We start from the raw sequence: 21,790 nt of genomic DNA on the forward strand, positions 1-21,790 counted from the left end.
TACACATTTTCATCAGTTACATACAGTATATTAATTGTAATGACCTTATTCCCATGTCCTGTACTACAGTAGTACAACTACGAGGTGTTCTTGGCGCCTTTTATCACTAGGTGGCGGCGTTAGAAGCAAGAAACGCGATGAAGACCAGGGACAGAGCAGCGACCTGAAATGTTAACTTCCACCACGGTTTGGAACGTTAAATCCTGGGTAAACTCTGATCCATTTATTTATTTGAAAATTCACGTCTTCACTTTAAAGCAATTAAAAGAAATGTCAGCCCACGACTATAAATCCCTTAATGCAATATAATCCCTGAATTGTAAACGTTCTAATCTTTGCAGTATAAACATTGGGGGGGGGGGGGGGGGCGGGAATTCAACCCACCACCTATATAAACACCTGCCCACCCCGTGCTATGCAAATAAGATGAGAAAGAATTTTCTTTCATTTCCAGGTATTTCCTCACCCTGTGGTTTTGTTACCACTTTTTTTCAAAGAAATACATAAAGACATTTAAAGATCTTGTTAAAACAGTACAATGCCAGAAGAATGAGTTCCAAGGTAGCAGTAGTTTTCTACCACAGACCAATCAAAGCAGAGCAAATCTAAGACACAAATCTTGTTATTAGAATGCATTTGCTAGAGTAATAACTCTGAACAGAATCCAGCATCCTATTCAATAAACGTTTTCAGCAGAAAACCAACAGCAGCTCATTATTGTAGATGTTAATAGTTCCCTGCATATGGTCACCTACAAAATGTCTTGTTCCTTGAGTGGCAAAAATGGTGCAGCTTACTTCCTTATGAATTTATTGTACCTTTCGTGTCCCAAACTCCTCTGGTGAAATACTCCCACCTTCCCCTGTGACTAAGACAACATTCTGGCCACCTCCCCACCCCCTAACCTCCATTTTTGGGGTTCCCCACACAAAGGCCAGCCCCAGCTGAGAATAGCACATGTGCTCAGCGATTCAGTGCGGGCTGCAAAGTTGCTGTTACCAAAAAAATAAGAGCCCTGTGCTGAGCTGGCAGGTCTCTCCTTGAGCGCCAGCACCAGCAGGACCTCTCTGTGTCACCCTGCCTCTGATTTTCCGCATGGATATAGCACGAACCACAGAGAACCAGGGCCCTCAGCACGCTCCTGCTTCTGGCTGGGAGGGCCAACAAGAAGCTGCAGGCACCATATCCAAAATGTGATTTACAGACGTCAGAGAAAGTGTTGTTTTCTTCTAAGAGGCCCAGGGAGCACAGGTGGGCTGGCAGAGGTGTTCCCAAGCGTGCACACTGCTGGGATTTCTGCTCCAGCTGGGCCTCAGCCTGGCACCCCCAGAACGCCCCCGCAGCTACAGCTGACATAGCCCGCTTTCACCTCCCACATCACGTGGAGGCTGAATGCAAGTTTTGGGTTTGCTCCCACGGCGGCAGGGCAGTGCTGTCAGCTCTGAAGAAGCCACTTTGGTGGGGTAAGCCCCAGGCCAGACCGGGCCTCTGCAGTGGTCACTGACAGACCCCCCTGGGGAGGTGCCATACCTCATAAACCCACACAGATATTCCTCAGGAACGCATCTAGTGACGTGCGGAATTAAACTTTATAACTCAGGATAGGTTATAAAGCAAGTATGTTTAATTCACCAGCAGGCATCAGGGTGGATAATTCCAAAAGCACCTGCTGCCCTGACTTCTTTGTGCACGTGTGATTTAAAGTATACATTCATACATATTCAACAGATGCCCAAGAATAGGTTGGGTGAGGATAATTAGCCTACCGAGAAGCCATTAACATAAGTTCCCTCCCATTTGCGCTTGCGCCCTCTCTCCTGGTGGGGGTCGTTGAGGATGAAGGCTTGGTAGTCTCCCTCGCTCTGAACTTTTCACCTTCACTCTTCGTGCAGATTCAGTCGTGTCTCAAGTTTCTTCGAAACCAAAAAACAGGGCAGATCCAGTTTCCTATCTCAAGGCACAGGTGTTCGCATACCAGTGTCTTCTTATCAGCACAAGGAGCATCCCAGGTCCACCTTACCGGTACAAAGGGCCCAGGACCGGGCCTAATTTGCAAGGTCACGCTGTGAAGCTCCTCTTTGTTCATGCAATGAGAGTTTTAATTGTTCTAAGTTTTCCATATCCTATTAATCTAGTTATTTCTAAACTTTCTATCACTAGGGCGAGCACAACCGTCATCACTCCTAAACCACAGCACCCCAGCCCCCACTGCGCAAGCCCGGCCGGCCGAAGGCGGCAGACGAGGGGGAGCGCGGTGTGCCGCCCCACGCCGGGGGAGGACTCGAACCTGCCACCCCCGGCTCTACAGCACTGCGCGCCAACCAGCAGCGCGGGGCACACCACGTGACACACTTCCCCCTACCACGGCCAGCCAGCACTTCCGTAAACATTGCGGCAGTTGAGTGACGGAGGCAGCGGCCAATCGCGGTGCGCGTAGCGCCAGAGGGCGGTGGTCTCTCCTCAGCGGCTCCGGTGCTGGACCGCGGGAAACGTTAGCGGTGAAAGTAACGGCTGCTGCGCGAGCTGCTGGCGGGAGGGAAGGGGCTTGAGGGGTGGCCGCAGCGTGGTCGCGGCGGCGGCGTGCGAGGTGAGCTCTCCTGGCCCGGCCCGGCCCGGCCCGGCCCTGCCCCGCCCCGCCGCGTAGAGCCGGGCGCGGACCGGGACAGCATGGCACGGCTCGGCTCGCCTCGCCTAAGGGCACCCACCTCTGCCGCGTCAGGTGTTGCTGCGGGGCGGGCCGGTGGGGGTAGGCCCTCCAGCCGGGGGGGGATCGTCCCTCCCCAGCTGAGGGCAGCGGTTGTGGACGCCCGGCCGCTCCCCGGGGAGGCCCGGTGATGGGTATCCTGGAAGAGCGGTGTAGGCCGCTCTTGAAGAGCCCGGGAGCTGTCTGGCTCGGCTGTATGCTCCCAGTGTTGCAGGGGATGATAGGATCTGTAGCTGCACCTCAGACCTTATTTTTTCCAGTTCATTCGTGCTGGGTGTGGACAGTTCTGCTCTTCCACATTTTTTTGAGTAAGGCATACCCTCTTCAGAAGTTACTGTGCATGTTTAGTTTTGTTTGATGCTGATTTCTGTATGTGTCTCATAATTATGATATTGTTAAGTCATAAATGTATGCAGCAAAATATGCATTCCCGTGTACTTTTGGGTTTGTTTTTTTTTTTTACTGGCATAATATAGTAAGTGCTTTGTTTTACTGGTTTATATTTTGGTGTGTTGTCACAGCCTTCCAATGGAGATAAAAGCAGTTGTTAGAAGATATGAAACAAGAAATAAGACAGCGGGAACAAAATTGTCATCATCCAAGTCCCGAGTTGATTGGAGACGCACTAAAAGGGAATTCATACTATCTGACAGCAATGACGAATCCTCAGTTACCTCTGAGGAGGAAGAGCCTACCGCATCAGAAGATGAAATAGATGAAAAAGATGAAACTGATTTCAAGAACAGCCCCTCAGATCAGGAAGAGAAAAGCCACAATGGGGAAGTAACAGAAGATGGTGAGGATGAGTGCATCGTGCCTGGGAAGCGTAAAAGGTTGAGCACCTCTGTCCTGTATGACAGTGATGAAAGTGAGGAGAGTGATATACTTGTTAGAAAAGTTTTTGCTAAACGCCACTGTATAATTGACGAAGACGAGAGTTCCCAAGAACAGCAGCCTGGTAAAACCTGCCCTACAGAAAATGTTTCTACTAATAAGAAACAGAAAGTATTTGCAAAATTGGAAGAACTTGCAAGACAAAGAGCAACTCAGACATCCTGCAGCAGTGGAAGTTGTGAGGTCTGGATTTTATCCTTGAAATTCAATTGGAGAAAATACTGGATGTAGGGAAAGGGGAAGACTAATAGGAATCAGTGGAGTTTTATTTATTTTTGTTTTGGGTTTTATTAATGACAAATCAGTAGTTCTGTCGCATTTTAACAATTGTCCCATTAACTAGATAACAATATTAACTGCTGAAAACCTTTATCCTGAGTAATTTTAATCACTGAGGATGTAGGAATCTCATTTGCTGTTTCAGGCATTCTGATGACTAAGCAGCTTAGAATGCAGGTATCTATCTGATCTATGTAGTCAGAGAGGAAAAACTTTATCATTCCTTTGTTGCCATAAAGAGACACATGAAAGGACTAGCAAATAATTTTTATCCAGAAGCAAAATACCCGCTGAAGTAACTTAGAGGTCCTGTTAGCTTAATTCCTACAAATATAGTGAAGAGAGGTACATGGAGAAGGCTGAATTAAAGCTGAAAGTAATTATCATCTAATACAGAATGATGTATTTTTTTAGAAACATCGTATTCCTTGTTAATTGAACTAGTGATGTTATTAGAAGGTCAAAAATCATACCCAGTTTATGTAGTATTTCATCAGTGCAAACAATTAAAATTCTTGTGTTTGAAATGCTTTTTAAAATTTTAATTAGGATTCTAATGGTGAAGCAGAAGAGGAACTATTCTGTCCCTTGCCCCTCACACCAACAGAAGGTAGTGAAACTGATAATGACAGCATGAAAGACTTCATAGTAGAGGAAGATGAAGATGCTGATGATGACAACACAGAGCACGTAAAGAATGAAAACCAGCCACAACAGAAAGAAATTAATAAATCAAGTAGTGAGTTGCTGGCATACTACGTCCCACACTGTAAGATAAAAATTAATGACAATTCTAGATGTAAAACTTGCTTGTAGTGCTGTAATAAATATTAATGGACTGTAAATACAAATATTATATAATGGGGTATGATAGCGTAAAAGCAGATTCCTGAAAGGTTTCAATTTATTGTATAAGTACTTTGATTTCCCCAGTAAACTTTTACAGTCTTTCTGTATCTTATCAAAAGGAGGGTATAATTTTGGGGGGTAGGAAAGAAAACCCTGTTGCACAGACTTTCTACATCCGTCTGATTTAGGATGAGGTAGGCTACCTATGATGCAGTCATTCCTGTGGAGGCCTAAATCATCCTTCATCTTGTGCTGTATGTTAAGAACAACTGTGTTGATTCTGGCCAAATTCTGTTCTGGAGAGTGCTGTGGAATTCTTGCCATGACTTTGGGATTTTGGGGGCTTGGGGTTTTTTTTATTTAAATGTATTTTTATTCCATGGCAGTGAGATTTGGGAGCACAGGACTATAGGGGTTTTTGAATTCATTGCTCAATTTCAGCTGAACTGCACAGAGGCAGAAAACTTTTCAAGTTGTTTTTTAAGAAAACTGTTATCTGGATGGAGCAGAGGGATTTGAAACAGAAATCTATGCTAGTTAACTTCTTGCATATTTTGTTGTTCAGAAGCAGGTATGTACTGACTGGAGAGTCTGTGCTAGCAGAGACAGTCACAAGCATTTGTGGTATTTCTTCCTCAGTTAAGACCTAAGCAGAACTGTGTGTATTTGAAAGAAAGTTGGAAAAAACAAAAAATAAACAACCTCCCCACCACAGGCTTGGCCTTCTCTGGTTTGCATTATGTCTTGCTATTCATACAAGAAATTATTCTCTTCTTTTAGTGTTTGTGGCTCTTACTGTGAAGTGATCTTGCTGAAAGGATGTGTGACTTTAGGATGCTAAAATTAATTAAGATCATTGGGATGAGGGGCACTATCAAAAGGCAATGTCATGAGGGTGTGAATGTTGTACATGGAAATTATTTTTAGATCCCTATTTAAATGACTTAATTCTAAATTTACAGTTTCTTCTTGTAGTACTTTTAACATTGCTTACCTTTTTTTTTTTTTTTTTTTTAATTCTGGTTATATTGCTTTCTTTCCAGTATCTCGCTGTGAGCATTACGTACACTTCAAAAGAATAGTAAACGCTTTCCTCATAAATGCGATTGATGGCACTTTTCTGAGCTCATTATATGGTAAGTAAATTGCATTAGATTATACAATAGTGCATTCAAAGTTGTACAGAGACATTTGTTCTAGGGAAAGATGTGTCTCCTGATTGGAGTTATAGGACTGTGAGTCCTAAGATCTGTTCTTGGTTTTGCTGCTCTGTAACTTGGCGGGGTAGGCAGGAAGGAATCTATCTGACAGAGTAGAGTAATCCTGGAAAAATGTGTATACCTAGTTCTTTTAAGCCAAGAAGGCATTCTGGGATGTAGTTGCTGATTGGTAGGAGCAGTCATACAAAATTAATTTCAAATTAGATACCTCAATGAAGAACGTTGCAAGGTCAGCTGATTTGTCAAAATGCCGCATGCTTCATAGCTTTTTCTGAGGAATTTGGTAGATAATAAATAACTTTAGTTATGGAGATTACTCCAGATCTGACTTTTTTTTGTCTTTTTTTTTTTTTTTTTTTGCTTGTAACATTTGTTCTTTCAGATAAATAATTAGCTGCAGTCAGTACTTGTCTTGTTCTTGCTGAGGAAGTGCTTTTTGGCATTTGGCCTAGTTGGGTTGAATGGCAGCCTCACATGTAGTTTCAGAAGCACTGTAAAGATGGGATTAATGAGAGGACTGTCAGTGTCAGGTTGTGGGAACAGTCAGCAAAGTGGAAGTTTTGGTTTCATCAGGAGCTAAGAGGGAATGGAGTACACCACAGACTTCAGAATAAAGGCTGTGTATTCTTAAAGCTAAAAAATGTCTTTCATATACAACTGCTAGTTCTACTACACTGCCAGGGGTTAGTTTTGGTTTGGTTTGATTTTTTTTTTTTACCAAGTGAAAACAAGCTTATGACAAGTCATAAGAAAACTTTGCCAGGTTTCCTTCTATTTCAAATTGTATCTGCTCTACAAAATTAACAACTTATTGCCAAGGTGCTGGAAGTAGATCAGCTATGTGTGTGAGCTGGAGGTTGTGTTCTGTCTTTCTGAAGAACATTGTATGGTATGACCGTAGCCTTGCATTACAAAGATATATTTTTATAACACAGAATGGATTTTTGTTAGTTAAGCGAAGGGAATATCTTAATTAGTTTGAATCGAGAGCAGCTGCCTTAGTGTTAGAGTTCAGACTTGCTTTTTGTTGCAAGGCATTTTTTTTATGGTCTGTCATAGCCTCTTCAAGCTTTTTGTACAGCTGACTTACTGAAAATGTGTGTGTACAATGTGTATGCAGAAAAACATTATTTGTAATTATGGTGGTTATAACGATAGTGACAATTAAATTTTTTATATAGAAAGCTAGATAGCCAGTGGTCTTTCTTTGTTCTGTTTCTTTGGTAACAGCATTGCTAAAAGGCTATGGAAGGTAGCTGAATTAATTTGTATGTCTGTACATGCTGAAGCTCGAGACAGTATGAATGGGCCTGCATCTATGAAAACCCTATTTAATTTCAGGAGTCCAGCATGTATTTGGGAGATAGCTGTGGTATAGTGGTAGTTTTACTTGTCCTAATACTTTCTTATTTTTTTTGCTTGGGTAAGTATTTGGAAGTACTTATGCCACCTAACTCAAGGCATCTGACTGTGCTGCTGAAGTGTGAAGGTCAGTTTCTGTGTGTTCTTTTATTATAAGTGACAAAGTGAGTTGTCAAAATTTGTGCTGTGAAGCAGTTCATAGTAGTTTGTTTTCATGGTTTACAACTTCCTCCCTTATACATTATGAACAGCTTACATAAACTGGACCAAAAGCAAGATACTTCCCGCCCCCCCAATTCTTTTAAATGGGATCAAGTGAATGAGTCTTCATTTAGGATGACAACTTTTCACTTTAGCCTTGATTGTAGAGTTTTTTCATGTACCTCTTGTGATACATACTTTGTTTATCAAAGATGCATGAGTCACTTTTATGAATAACAGTAGTGAGTGGTTTGAGTAATAATTTATTAAAATAATTCATAGTTCTTAGTATGCAGAAGCATAATGTCCTTGAAAATTTTATTTGAAGAAACTTGCACAATGTAGGGTGATCGGCAAATTAGTAATTGCTGTCACTTAACAGATGGAACAAGACAAAAGAAGTATGCGCAAGATATGTTGCTCTCACTCCATTATTTGGATGACCGCTTCATTCAGCCTCGTCTTGATAATTTAATCTCTAGAAGTCGCTGGAAAGACCGATTCAAGGTATGTACCTTATACTTTAAATAGTGAAGTGGGCTTGAAATCATATCATTACTGATTTTTTTTTTTTTTTAATATATATTGTAATTCTCTGTAAAGGTACAATAATTGCTATAATTGTATATACTTTGTTAATAGAAACTCCTTGTTCTTTACCTTACATAACTTGTTTTGATACTTATGAACGGAAGTATTTTTTATGTTGATAACCAGGTAAACATTCAGATAACAGAACAGAATCTGTTCTCTGTTACCTGAATGCTTCTCCTGTTAAGTTCAGCAGGTTAGTTTTTGAGTAATTTGTGTGACTTGCTAAGTGTTATAACAAAATTTCTTCCTCCTCCCACAGAAAGATAAACCAGTATATTCATAATGAAGATTCTACTTAAAAAAAAATTAAGTCAATATACAGTAACCTAGACGTTGTATGCAAATTGCTAGAATGGTATTAGTGTGATAGGTCTGGTGATCTAATAATCACTGTAATAATGGAGTATGGCCAGTAAAGAGGTACAGTGTATTTATTTAAAACAGACCAAGAGACAGAGTTGCACCCTCACACCCTCCAAAAAGAAAAATGAGGAAAAAAATAAGTGCCAGGGTGCAGGAGCTGTTCTTTAGGTCTGAAGCTGAATAAAAGACTTAATGAACTAGAACTGAGTTAAGTGCTGGGAAATGCTTGAGAAACTGTATGTTTGTGACTGAATGGTGAAAGACTTCATATTTGAATCTCTTTGATTTCTCTTGGGAGTATTCAGCAGCCTATTTGAGGCGTCTTTCAGATTAGGGTGATTCTTTAATGTTATTTGAAATGTGTTTTTCAGGAGCGTGTGGATTGTTATCCAGATGTTCACATAACCATGAAAGATGCAAAAAGTATGTCTTGTCAGGCCTGTGAATTGAATCGGTATTGTAAGTTTAACGTGCAGCTCTCTGGGAACCTTTATAATAGCAGAACTTTGGAACCGGATGACTTCATGTCAGATGACAAGCAGGTAACTTCAAAGAATTACTCTATATAATTTTTTTTAAGCTTTGTCTAGTGTTACAGAAAATCATAGAAAGAATAAAAATCCTATCAACACATCTAATATCTATAACGCTAGAGGCAAGTGCAAAGCTGCTATACTTCCATGTCTAAACTCTATTTGTAATATAGGAGGACCATTTTGCAGTTTGGAGGAGTATAGTCTTGCATTTAGCAAGGAATTACAAAGGAAGTTCTTATGAAAGTTTAAAGGATGAATAGAAGCGTTCTCCTCTGCCCCCCCCCCCCCCCCCTTATATGTTGGGAAAGAGGCAATGAAAAGTATCCTCAAGTAAACCAAACTTTTATGAAGAAAATAAATCTGGTGGTTTTCTATGACCTTTGGTTTTGTCTGCATCACAATAATTGGTATGTTGTTTTTTCCCCACTTTTGCCACTTTAATACTAGTACCTGATGCAGCACGTGTACTTGAACTGCAGTAAGTGCTAATAATTATACCCAGCCATGAGCTGGACTTCATGATAAAAAAGATAAAGGGCCAATAAGATTTATTGAGAACTTTTCCCCTCAAGTCAGAATTGACATTTGCCTCAATTTTTCCTCTGCTTCAAATCTCTACAGTCTGAGTCTCATCCAGGGCAAGAAGAAAACTCTAGGTACACAGTATCCTACACATCCTACCCAGCATGCTTGTCTTTTGTGATGCATGGAGAGGTAGTCTGAAACTGTGTGTCGAAGAGGCTGACCGCACACATGAAGATGAACATACTAACCAAAGTTCTAATATGAGCACTCAATCAGTTATTTCTAAAGTAGCTTTTTGTTGTGTCAGAGAACATTTAATAGAAGATTGAAAATCCTAAAGTGGATGCATATCTTAAAGAAAGGAAAACCAGTGGTAAAGAAATGAGTGACTAAGTGATGCTCTGAACATGCCTGGCATTCCTGGTTTTCATCAAGTACCTGAGCAATACTATGACTCTGTGGGGTTTTTTTTATTTTTAATAGATCCTATCTCTGTATGCCAGGAGTCTGAGGCTTTAAATCAAGAATAGCATTTGCCTTGGGTTTATGTATATTCTAAATATCAGAATGCCTTTTCACAGAAATTAGATCACTTGAAAGCCTTTTACCTTTCTTTGTGTGTGCCTGTAATGCCCTTAAGACTTCCCCAGCAGGAATTTTGCATTGATTAGCTTGCAGAAACATGATAAAAGTAACTTCCTGTATAATGGACAATCATCTCCATTGAATGATTGTGTTTTCTGTTTTGTTGCAAGTAAGGCTTATTCTACATGGGTCACTAGGTTTGCTAATTCTGTGGCTACTATGCCTCTAGCATTTGGAGCATCCAAATACACTCCCAACAGTTCTTGTTTGCTCTAGGTCAGAATGGTGGGTGAAATAGTGCCACTGTCATTCTAATGGTGCAGTTGCAGTCCAGTCAGAATTTACTGCTTCATTCTTCAGATTTTTACATATCTGCTATTTCTCATGTAGCTGTTCACTCAGGACAAATTATCTTGAAATCTCAGTGGCATTGACACCAGAAATTGCTGATCTTCTGTTGAGAAAACTTGTTCCTAACTACTTCAATACATTTTTATCACAGCATGTTTCTCATTACTGCATTATCAGAACTATTTGTCCAAACTGGAAGACATTTCCATTTAGGTAGTCTTGCATCTTTTTCTCGCTCAGTTGTCTCTACTAGGACATTTTGGATTAAATTGTATTTTTTGAATGAAACGCATCTTTCATGTTGTTACATGATGTTACACTAGGCAGTAATTTTAGATGACTTTAGCAGTCAGTTTTGTTATATTTCACAGCTGAGACTTTTTAAGACCTTGACTCTTAAAAACCTTAGTGTTCCTAGTATTTAGGGATCTCTTCTTCAAATTTACTGCTACCAGTAATTGTTACGATTAAGTATGCATATGACCTTCCTAAGTAATGTAATTTGTGACCTGTTATGATAAACTCAAAGCACACAATTTGTCAAGAATAAAATACTCCTACGGCTGTGTACCAAGCTGGTATCCAAGTTCTGCCTTTCTTCCCCTTCAGGAGATGTAGAAGGTATATTACTTTCCTTTGTGACTGTGAGGAGTTTTTTAATGCAGCTGACGTTCCTCAAGTATTTCCTGAAAAGAAAAAAGTGTCAGAACAAGTTGTAATTACAATATATTTTGAAATGCAGTATAACAGGATTTCTTATATAAAGTGAAGCCTTCATCAAACTGGAAGTACACCTTACTGAAGCTCAAGCATGTATTGTTTGGATCTTTGCAAATATTCTAACTTGGAGATCTGAGAGGTGTCAATATGATTATCATTATGTCATCCTATTGGGCTCTGTGTGTAATGCAGAACCTAGGGAAATCTGTGCCACAGTTTTTCTTAAATAGACTAGAGAATTTCAGAGCAGCAGTTGTTAATACTCTGTTTTGATAAGTCTGTGTGTACATGATAGTCAAGAGAGCTAGGCTTTTGCAGTAAGGCCTTTCCCCTTATTTATTGCCAGAAAACAGTTAAGTCCTTGGCAATCATACTAGCACTGATACTGCAGTCTGTAGTACAGTCATTATTCTCCTTTGTGTACAGGTCTGTAAATGTGTATCAAGAATTTAAAAATTTTCAGTTTTTCATGGGAAGTGTATGCCTTGCCTACCACAAATAATTAGTAAACTAGCACAAGAATTTAATCTTAACTCAAGTTCCAACTTAACCGTGGAAAAAACAGTAGCAATTCCCTCACTGCTACCCAAACATTGTCCTACATAAAGCACTGGCTGGTTTTCACTTTGGAAAAAACTTGAAATATCCCACTGACTATTGAACTAACTTGCTAGTTCGTTTTTGTCCTCCAACTTAACAGTACAAAATGAGAGCTTTTTTTACCCTGTATACCCCAGCATCTGGTGAAATGCCTGCCATGTGCGTGCTCAATATAGCTCAGGGGCTGTAGCACAGACCCAGGAAAGACAGTTATTGAGCACTTTCTAGTAATTTTTGATAATGCCTTTGTAATGCAATATTTGTGTTCTTACGGTGACCTGTAATTTAGACTGTTCTTAAGGTACTGTTCTTAAGTAGTCTTTGAAGTTCTGCTGGCAGTATGTTGATCAACTTGTCCTGCTACTTGAGGGAAAAAAAAAAAAAGAAAGGAAGAAAAAAGAAAAAAAGGCACACAGAGCTACATAAAACTGGCACTTCAGGAACTTAATTGACTGAAAGAGAAGGCAGTTCAGCACTGGCAGATCAGATTGAATGGAAACATGTAGCTGGACTATTTTCTAAAGTTTTATTTGAAAATACCCAAGAAAAGTGGATGTGGAGAGAACAAAAACAGACCTGCAACTCTCTTCTTTTGCATAAAACTTTCCTTTTCTCTCATCTCTGAAGTATTCTGCTTTGCCAGTAGAAAGAGAAGAGAAACAGCTGTTCCAGTTTTGCTTAGGCTTGCAGGGATTGTTCTGTGTAGCTGCCAATTCTCATTCCTCTGCAAGTCAGGGAGAATCAAACAGTTTAGAGGTGTAGGTGTCCCCCACACTTTACTTCTGTGTGACCCGGATTATAAACTGTTTTCTGCTCTCACTCTTGGTGTTCTACTTCTGTTTATAATCATGCTTAGAGGGCAGGGGTTCAGTCACTGCATGTTGTGCTATTGTCAGGCAATGTTCCTGCATTCCATACAAAGTGATTTAACACAACTTTGGCTGATACGGCCAGCTTGGGTAGATAAGTTAAGCATTAGGACAGAGTCACTGAGAACTGCAAGAGGAAAAAATTAGAACTGAGCACAGTACTGAGATTCTTTCCAAAGCTGCATTCTGAAATAGCATTGTATTTTTAGACTATCTTTCTTGCTTTAAAAACACAATACATAATTACATTATACAGTATTTGGAGAAATGCCAGAGGCAAATAGCTGATGTAGGAATACTTTACACCTTGCACATAAATGAAGTATGAAAATCATTGCCACAAGATAGTTCAAAAGCAAAAAGTTTTAGTGGGTCCCAAAAGAGATAGACAGGTTCTTGGGGAAGCTTCTTCCACGCTACGGAACATGATAGTTGGGATGATACAGACTGTCTTAACTGTTGACTTCTAGGAACTGTATGGTAATGTTAGGATTATTCTGGTGTTCATCCTGCATCTTATACTAATTTCCTAAATGTCCCCTGCTAGCTGTTGTTGCAAGGGAGAAACCGGGCCATCAGTTTGATGCAAGATGGTATCTCCTATTTTACATCAGATAATGTTCCAGATGCTGCACCTCATTGCGTGGGATACATGAAAAGTTATTAAATGCTCTGTGAAACACTGCAGCTCAGTTCTTGATTGTTTCAGTATCTGAAATGGTACTTCTGGAAATTTGAATGAATCAAGGTTACACATTGGTTGGTAGGTCTTGTACTTCATGGTACCTATAGCACAAAACTATATATAAGCAATGCCTTAGCTTTTCAGTTTTGGGGAGCATAGAAAATGCAGCTGCATGTAAATGCATAGACATGATTTTTAGAGATTTGCAGTATAGTACTAGGATTTTTTTATCTCAAGATGGTTAAAATGTCAGTTAATAACCATCTGCTGTAGGTCCGATCAAAAGTTCTTCTAAGCAAGTGTGTCTCTTCTGACTTCAGTGATATTACGCCTGCTTGTATCAGTTGAGCTGCTGGTTAATGTATTTAAGAAATAAAGTATATTTTTATATTTCGGAAAATATCTAAATAATACATATAAATACAAATTTAGTTTATATAATCTTTAGAAATATAAATACGCTTTTCTGTTACTGTCACTGTCAGCAGATGCAGCTAGTGCTAGGTTGTACAAGTAGGTCAGGTGTGTTGGGGAACTGCTCACAGATGCAAATTTAGTCATGCATTTGGGAAAGCTTCCTGAAAATGCAGGTTGTAAGCACTGATTAAAACTTAACCTTCTCATAATTTAAAAGGATGTTCAGATTATTCCCAATGGCAGCAATAAAGGGTATCACTGTTGTGGCTTAGAAAGAGATCATTTTGCAATATATAACATGGTTGGTTTTTTGATCTGTATGTGTGTGTAATCTGAAGTTGCAATACAATTGCAGCTTGCATTGCTGATGCAAAGAGCTTTGACCTTTAGCGATTTACCAGCTTGTTACTTGCAAAGGTGTAACAAGGCATCAGCCCAAAACAATACTGCCCTTGAAGGGTAAGTTGATGGGGGTGGGGTGTGTGTGTTAATAAAACTGAATCAGTTTCTCCTACATGTATCAGGAGCTGAATTTCTTTACACATGTATTAATGGTGTTGCTTTTGAGTGTACCTGACCTCCAAAAACCAGCCAGATGTAGATTTTTTTACCTGGTAGACTTTGTCTCCGTGGGTTGGAGTAGTAGTTGGTGCACCTGTGGGTCATTTATAGGGGATAGATTCCTCTTCTGATTTGCCATTGTATGCACTTGAACTACTTCTCTTGTAGAAATGGAACAAAAGTTACTCTTGTGAAACACAGGATGTCCTTAAATGCAAATGAACTTCTAACTCTCTCCCTCCCCACACCTGCAGTTTTCCATACTCAGTGAAGATTTAGGATTGCCAAAGATTCTTGTAACCAATATATTACTCGGTATTTTCAGGTAAACACCTTCACTGCCTAACATCTTTGTATAAAATCTGAGTTCAAGACAACGTGCAAAAGTTTGCCTGTATTTAATCTTAGTGCTGATAGATGATAATGAATCTGCTCTAATCCATGCTCTGATTATGTATTTACAAGCACATTTACCATTTTTTATCTATAAATACTGCTGTAAACTGTGAAGTAAGACAGTCCTTTCCTTCATGGAAATTGTAGAAGTAAAACTGGTAATAAATGGGAGATACGGAAACTTTGATTTCTGCAGCATTATGGCCTAGCTATACCTCCCAGATAGTTGCAGATTAACACTTGCATTGAAGAAACCCTTGGTTTTCAGATTTTATTTTTATGAAATCTAATCTCTGTATATATTTATTAAATATTTTTCTAGGCATATGTCTATTTGTATTCATATCTATTTTTTGAAGAAATACTGAATAGTATTCAGTCTACAAAATGCTAGAACTGGTATTTCATGTCTCTAGGAAGCACTATATATTATGCAAAAGTAATCAAATAATTTCTTTTCCTCTGTTTTCACAATATGATGCTTGTCTAAAATGTCAGTGATTTTGTAACGAAGTCCCACCAGGAGATAGAAAAGATACTACCAATTATAAACATGATTGTGTTTGTAAGAAAATAGTACAGATAAACTGCCATTGCATAGACTTGCTGGCTGCCTGCTTGCTCAGAAATTGGTCTGCTGTGGCTGTGAAAACTGCATGGTTTTGCACTGATTTTATTCATGTAGTGTCATTCTCTTTATTTCAAAAAATTATTCAGAAAAAGTTACTAGACTGACAAAATCTTACTAGACTGACAGCCATTTTTTATATTGTCAAGATAATCACAGTTCTATCAGAGAGAATGATTTGTTCACTTTGGCCTAGGTTTTGAAGGTTGGCATAGTGTGTGCAAATCGTACAAGAGTCTATCATAATTTGAAGCACTTCAAATACAAGTTGTATGTGGATTGCAGCTCCATTACCAAGTTGGATGGTGTTGAGGATGAACCGGTCAGAAACACAGTAAAACGGCTTTTCAGCCAGCTGGAAGACAGTGGGTGGATACAGAAGGTATGACTGAGTTATTTGATGTATCCTTTTCCAAGTAGATAAAAGTAAGCTGGGATAAAATGTCTGATTTAATTGATCAGTTCTGAATTACTGGGTTTCAATAATACAACTCTGCTAAACCATTCATCCACTTCTGCTGACCCGGTCTCTCCAACAGTGGTATAGTGCTGCGGTCACACAGAGTTTGTGTCAGCTTTTGACATGAAGCATTTTGACAGCTGCATGATCTCTGGGCTGTGGTGGGCAGGCTCCTGTTTCATTTGAAAGCAGCAGCACAACATACTCAAGCTGTAACTTAAAAAGATTGGGAAAGACGTGTGTGAGGCACGGCAAGAATATTTTACTCTTCTGTTTATGCTGAAGTACTTTGAATTACTCAGAAACACTTTATGAACTATTTTAAGATTACTTGTAGTACAATTGCATCTAGCAAGCTTTCCGATATCATTGCTTCTGAATTGTTATTGACATGCTTGTTAATCTATTGAAGAAAAAGAAAAATCAGTCCTTATGTAATTTGGTTATTAAATATTGATAAAATAATACAGGTTTTATTTTACTTGCAGAGATACAATGATCTTGAAGACTACATGAATGATGCAGACAGTTTCCAAGAAGAGAAAATGTATTAAGTGGTCATATAGCTCTTTGAAAGACATCTTGTAAAAATCTGAATGGCCTGCTTTATCTGCATGCACTTTTATCTCTGCTTGGTCTTCAAGATTCTTTTTAGGCTATGTTATACTTAAATCCATATGCCTTTAAACTACTGTTTGAGAATGTGCTGTGTCCTTTTTTTCTCATCTGTGTCAATAATAACCCAAAATTTTGCCAAATCAGTCCTTCCAGTCTTCATAGGTCACGTTAAGTATACTTCTGTTCTTAAAAATAACATCCCAGTATCTCTTTACTTGTGAAATAAAACTTCCACCTATTTATATTGAGCTGCAACATAGGAAAGGTAGGAAGTGCTGAGACCTTTTGAAATAGGTATATTTGGAAAGGTAAGGCTATGTTATACACGAACTTGCATCTTAACTTTCCTTGTTGCTCATTACATGCAAGTCCTACCATTTAGAACTATAGTTACAATAAACAGGACCCAAATGCAAAGTTCTGTTTCCTCTGAGGAATCAGTGTAGACTGTTGCAAGGCAACAGAGGAAATACTCTGCAGTCCTGACTACATTTGCAGCACAGTAGTCATTCCTGTCTTTAGAGGGTAGGTGATGAGTCACATTATAGACATCATACAGACTTGAGTCTGGCTTAGCCATCTAAATGAACACTTGGGCCCACAGGGCTGTCTGATAAGCAGCTGGGGCAATTTACTGAGATTTTAAATATCAACTTACTTTGTGCAAATGTCATGGCAACAACTTGCAGCAACTGAAATACTGAGAATGGATTAATGTGGCCATGCAAGATAAGCAAGAATTCTTCCAGTGTAACTTAACAGAAGGTAGGAGTTACTCAGAAGCATGACGCATGGCTTACCTGAATTGCATGAAGCCCAAATCAGAGTTCTTTGGGGCCAGAGGAACAGATTTTTGAGAAGTTAGGAAGGGTTGTGCTGTATTGTCCGTTCTGAAAAATTGGACGTGAGCCAGTAATGTGCACTCACAACCCAGAAAGCCAACTGTGTCTTGGGCTGCATCAAAAGAAGTGTGGCCAGCAGGTCTGAGGGAGGGGATTCTGCCCCTCTACTCTGCTCTCGTGAGACCCCGCCTGGAGTGCTGTGTTCAGCTCTGTGGCCCCCAGCACAAGAAGGACATGGACCCATTGAAGTAAGTCCAGAGGAGGGCCATGAAGATGATCAGAGGCTGGAGCACCTCTCCTGTGAAGCCAGGCTGAGAGAGCTGAGGTTGTTCAGCCTGGAGAAGAGAAGGCTCCAGGCAGCCCTTACAGCGGTACCTAAAGGGGCTTGTAAGAAACATGGAGAGAGACATTTTTAATGAGGCCTGTAGTGACAAAACAAGGGGCAACGGTTTTAAACTGAAAGAGGGTAGGTATAGATGGACATAAGGAAGAAGTTTTTTATTATGAGGGTGTTGAGACACTGGCACGGGTTGCCCAGAGAAGTTATGGACGCCCCATCTCTGGAAGTGCTCAAGGTCAGGCCGCATGGCGCTTTGAGCAACCTGATCCAGTGGAAGACGTCCCTGGCCATGATGATCTTAAAGGTGCCTTCCAACCCAAACCATTCTATGATTCTGTCCCTGTACTTTTTGCTGCATATAAAATTAATTTGATGTAGCCTAAGATGCAGAGTCCACAGTTTTGAATTCAGTTAGGGACTGTTCCTACATCCTGCTGTATGCACATACTCTTTTATTAGTCTTTTGTGGCTGAACAGCTTAGTGAAAGGGAAGATATTGTTAACACTCTAGATTCTTTTAAGAAGTTGCTCTCTCAGAAGTGAAACTACTGAAACCTATCTTCTCATGGATTTGTCCATAAGAAGTCCCCGCGTTTATTATGCCACTCTACTGGTAACAGATATGCTGATTGACTGGGAAACTGATGCAAGGTGTATCACTTAATAGTGAACATCTGCTGGCTTCTTTCCATAGAAACTGTACCTTAGATTTGTCATTCAGTAGCCTTTTTCTAGCATTCATTGTAAGAAATTAACTGCTTTTATATTTTAAGGGGTTGAAGTTCAGCAATGGTATGTATGCTATTAGAGCGAGCTAGTATCGTCAGTTCTCCCTTGTACCACATACAAGATTTACAAAGCAAGATGAAAAATGCTAGTAAACAGAATGAGACTTACTCTCAAGTAAGCTTATGTTGAAGATATTATTTCCATACCTTAACTGTGAGTTAGATATGTACATATTCTGGGATTTCATATATCTTACACCTATCTCCCTGGTTACCAAAGCTGAGGGAAATCTCTGTTCTTTTTCCTTCTGCATCCCTGTTCTGGGAGTATTGGTGGGAACACACCCATCAAATTAAAAGTATTCAGGAATCCGTCTCAAATATATCCCTTTTCGGAAAAGTGATGCCCCACTTCTTTCTGTTAACCAAATCTCTGTTGTTGGCTTCTCTAGAATAATAACATTTAAATTTTGTGTAACTTTATTCTCACAAAAGAGAACCATTGCAAAATAAACAAGTTTTGTAACGGAGCGTGCCCTCTCAGAGCCTTCCTGACAGATCTTAATTTCTGCTACCTTCTGAATTTTCTGAAAACTCTGAAGACTGTATTTTTATTTAAGAATTTTGCTATCAAAATGAATGGTCAGTTTCACATTTTGCCACATTTAGAGTGTTTGCTACCAAGTTAAAATACAAGTTTGGGAAATTTTGGCTTGCCAATTGCTGATAATATTTCAAGAATACATACACTGTGATTGAAAATGGAAATTGGCAATATCAAATGATAGTTTTATTCATTTTTTTGGTATCTACTGCATCCTAGATCATGTTTATCACCTCCTCTTTGTTCACCTAAAAAGTGTGAACTACCTTCTTCCTTGTTCCTGCAGACTTTTTTTTCCAGATCTATGTTTTTCGGTCTCTAGCAATGTCCTGTTCGATTTTCTTGGAAGAAAGTGCTGCCATAGGTTTACTAATCTTGTCTGTGATGTCACCAGTTGGACTAAGAAAATGCCTAGAATTTACATCACTGATATCTATTTTAGTAGGAAACTGATACTTCATTTGGCTTGGCAGGGGCTGACATAATGTTTGTGTGTGTATAGTCTCTCTTAAACGTTGATATTCCCCTCACTGAGATTGGGGGAAGTGATAATATTTTTGTGGCTGTTGTTTTACCTGAAGAGTTTCTACAAGACGGAGAATGTGAAGTGTCATTACATTATGTTTACATTTGTCTTCACCACAGGAAATGAAAAGATTGTTTAGAAGAGCTGTATATGTAAAAATTTAGATCAAATTTTCCAGGACAGGCTGTAAATTCTGGTACTGTTGCAGCATGAAGTACAAAGGGGACTCTTGCCCCTGAGACTTCCTATGTCTAGAAATACTCAGTAAGAATATTTCTAGCAGAAAAATGTGCAGATATCTCACGATGGGAGAAGGCGGAAATCTGACCAGTCTTTCCTACTTCCTTTTCCACATTAGAGAATTTGAGTGGAGCTAGGGAGTGGGAGAATATAATGTTTGTTCTGATAGAACATTTTTAATTGTCTTTACTGTTAATTTTTTGAAGTAGTAGCTGTAATTAAGATAAAGTACCTGTCTTAATGGAACAATGAAGAGAGCTCAGTATGTGATTAGACTTGGCGTGGGTGATTAATGATCATACTTGGAAATTGCTGTAGTTCCTGTAATGTTTCGATAATCTGCTCTAGTTTAAATTCTGTAACTGGAGACTGTAATAATGATAAAGTTCACACAAGGTATTTATGCATAGGATCAGGCTTACTAATGTGATGTACTGGGAGAGAAGGCCCTTTTTGGTTTATATTCTCTGTCCAGTTCTCACGGTGAAGCATGAAAAAAAGTGATTTTTCTCCCTATGTCCTTCAGTTTTTGGAAGGCAAGTAATTTGTGGATCAAATGGGATGGTCAGCTTTGCTAACAGTAGATAGCTGTTACTGTCATTTTTTCACCAGTGAAGGCTTCTCCTGTTTCCTAAAAGCAGCTATTTCTAGCAGTTCAGCAGGTAATTACAGGCAATTCCCATGCTTAACTCCTCTAGTTTACTTTTATTTGGATAAATAAAGACTTGTAGTTTTATCCTTCTTCAAGTCTGTCTGGATAAATAGAGTGGGTGTGTTAGAAAAACACATGTAAATACAATACCACTCCAGAAGAAATTTCCGGCACACACAAAATAGGCTTTATAAATTTGACTTTCTAATTCTGCTTTGAGAAATAAGAAATACTAATTTCTAATCTGAATTTAGAGGTTAGACAAAAGAGTGTAAGAAAGTATGAAAGGCAAGGAATAATAGGAGAAATGTGTGAAATGGTATTGAAAGAACCTGATAATAACCCCCTCAGTGGCTCCACTTCCCTGCATAGTTTATGTGAATTTTGGTATTTTTATAGGTGTGATGGCATGGGGTTGTTTTGTTTTGCTTTCCCTGTTGTTTATTAAATAAGTTGTAGACACAGTTTCTTTAGATTGCTCTGGGGATTGTAATCTTAATTAAAAACATGGTGTGTGTTCAAGATGGCTTATTTTACAGTTTAAACAGAAAGTAACTGCATGCACCTTGTGCCCAAAATTTAAGGACAAGAAAACTGACTCGGGTGCAGTCAGGCTCTGCTCCAAAGTTAAAACAATCTACCAGGTGAGCAGCATGGTACGTGAGCCTGCCTAGCTGGGAATACCCCAGGAAATAAGTGTGTGTGTAACTGTAGTTGTTCTAAATGGCCAAGAACCCTCGCTGAAAAGCAGATAATGGAAATGGCGGAAAGTTCAGAGCTGCAGCTTGCTAATTGCTTCGCAGGGTTTGATATTAAGTGCATGCCGTTTGGGTGGAGTTAATCTAACTTTGAAGTAATTTGGTAAGTGATTGCTAAACACAGATGGACGAGGTATGTGCCTAGATTTAAGCATGTACTCTAGTTTTTAAGTGACATAGGTTCAGCACAGTCTTTTTGTTCCATTTTTGGAAAGTTACTAGCACAATGGGACTTCCATGGTGAGAATTCCTGGCTGTGAACCCAACACAAGTAAGTGCTTTGCTGATCTGGAAGGGGCTGCTGACTTAGGGAACACAGAGCTTCAACAGCAGTAGTGAGTTCACACAGAAAAAATGCTCAAGCATGACAGATTACAGTATCACATAAAAAGGTCACAAATTAATGTTGACAGAAGGAAAAAGTAATTAATTATTCAAGACCTGTTATGTTAATGTCTCATTGTGTGTGTTTATTGGAATGCCTATGACATGAATTGCAAGGGATGTTACAGTAACGTTAAGAACAGTTTGCTTTTGGGCAAACTGACAGCTAGCCAATCCAAAAATGATAGTGGTATCCAGGGGCAGCTAACATTCGCCAGGGCCTTCTGGACAAAGCTTGAAAAGCAGAGGGATAGATTCAGGGTATTTCCTTCTCTGAAACATCGGGGGCAGCATTTGCT

General features: G+C 39.5%; 1 protein-coding gene across 6 annotated transcripts; it reads left to right on the forward strand.

Annotated features, from left to right (window-relative positions):
* Positions 1-2,366: 2,366 nt before the first annotated feature.
* CCDC82 (coiled-coil domain containing 82) lies at positions 2,367-20,444 on the forward strand. Of its 6 annotated transcripts, none has more exons than XM_027777042.2 (8): positions 2,367-2,498; positions 3,226-3,781; positions 4,427-4,646; positions 5,770-5,862; positions 7,892-8,016; positions 8,838-9,008; positions 15,536-15,721; positions 16,288-20,444. In XM_027777042.2, the coding sequence occupies exons 2-8, from the start codon at positions 3,233-3,235 to the stop codon at positions 16,351-16,353; spliced, it is 1,410 nt and encodes a 469-aa protein (XP_027632843.2). In that variant the 5' UTR covers positions 2,367-2,498; positions 3,226-3,232; the 3' UTR covers positions 16,354-20,444. The 6 variants fall into 6 exon arrangements, with proteins under 6 accessions (XP_027632843.2, XP_055657525.1, XP_055657526.1 ...); XM_055801550.1 differs by lacking the exon at positions 16,288-20,444 and adding an exon at positions 14,570-14,640 and having other exon boundaries at positions 2,374-2,504; positions 15,536-15,675; XM_013305272.3 differs by having other exon boundaries at positions 2,375-2,504.
* The last annotated feature ends 1,346 nt before the right edge of the window (positions 20,445-21,790 follow it).

Source organism: Falco peregrinus, chromosome 4, assembly GCF_023634155.1.
Source record: "Falco peregrinus isolate bFalPer1 chromosome 4, bFalPer1.pri, whole genome shotgun sequence".
Taxonomy (NCBI): domain Eukaryota; kingdom Metazoa; phylum Chordata; class Aves; order Falconiformes; family Falconidae; genus Falco; species Falco peregrinus.

Excerpts from the sequence above, each read along its gene's own strand:
- CCDC82 (XM_027777042.2), top strand. The coding sequence starts at position 3,233 with ATGGAGATAAAAGCAGTTGTTAGAAGATATGAAACAAGAAATAAGACA. Across the intron at positions 4,647-5,769 it reads GGCATACTACGTCCCACACT|TATCTCGCTGTGAGCATTAC; the intron begins GTAAGATAAAAA and ends CTTTCTTTCCAG. Across the intron at positions 5,863-7,891 it reads TTTTCTGAGCTCATTATATG|ATGGAACAAGACAAAAGAAG; the intron begins GTAAGTAAATTG and ends GTCACTTAACAG.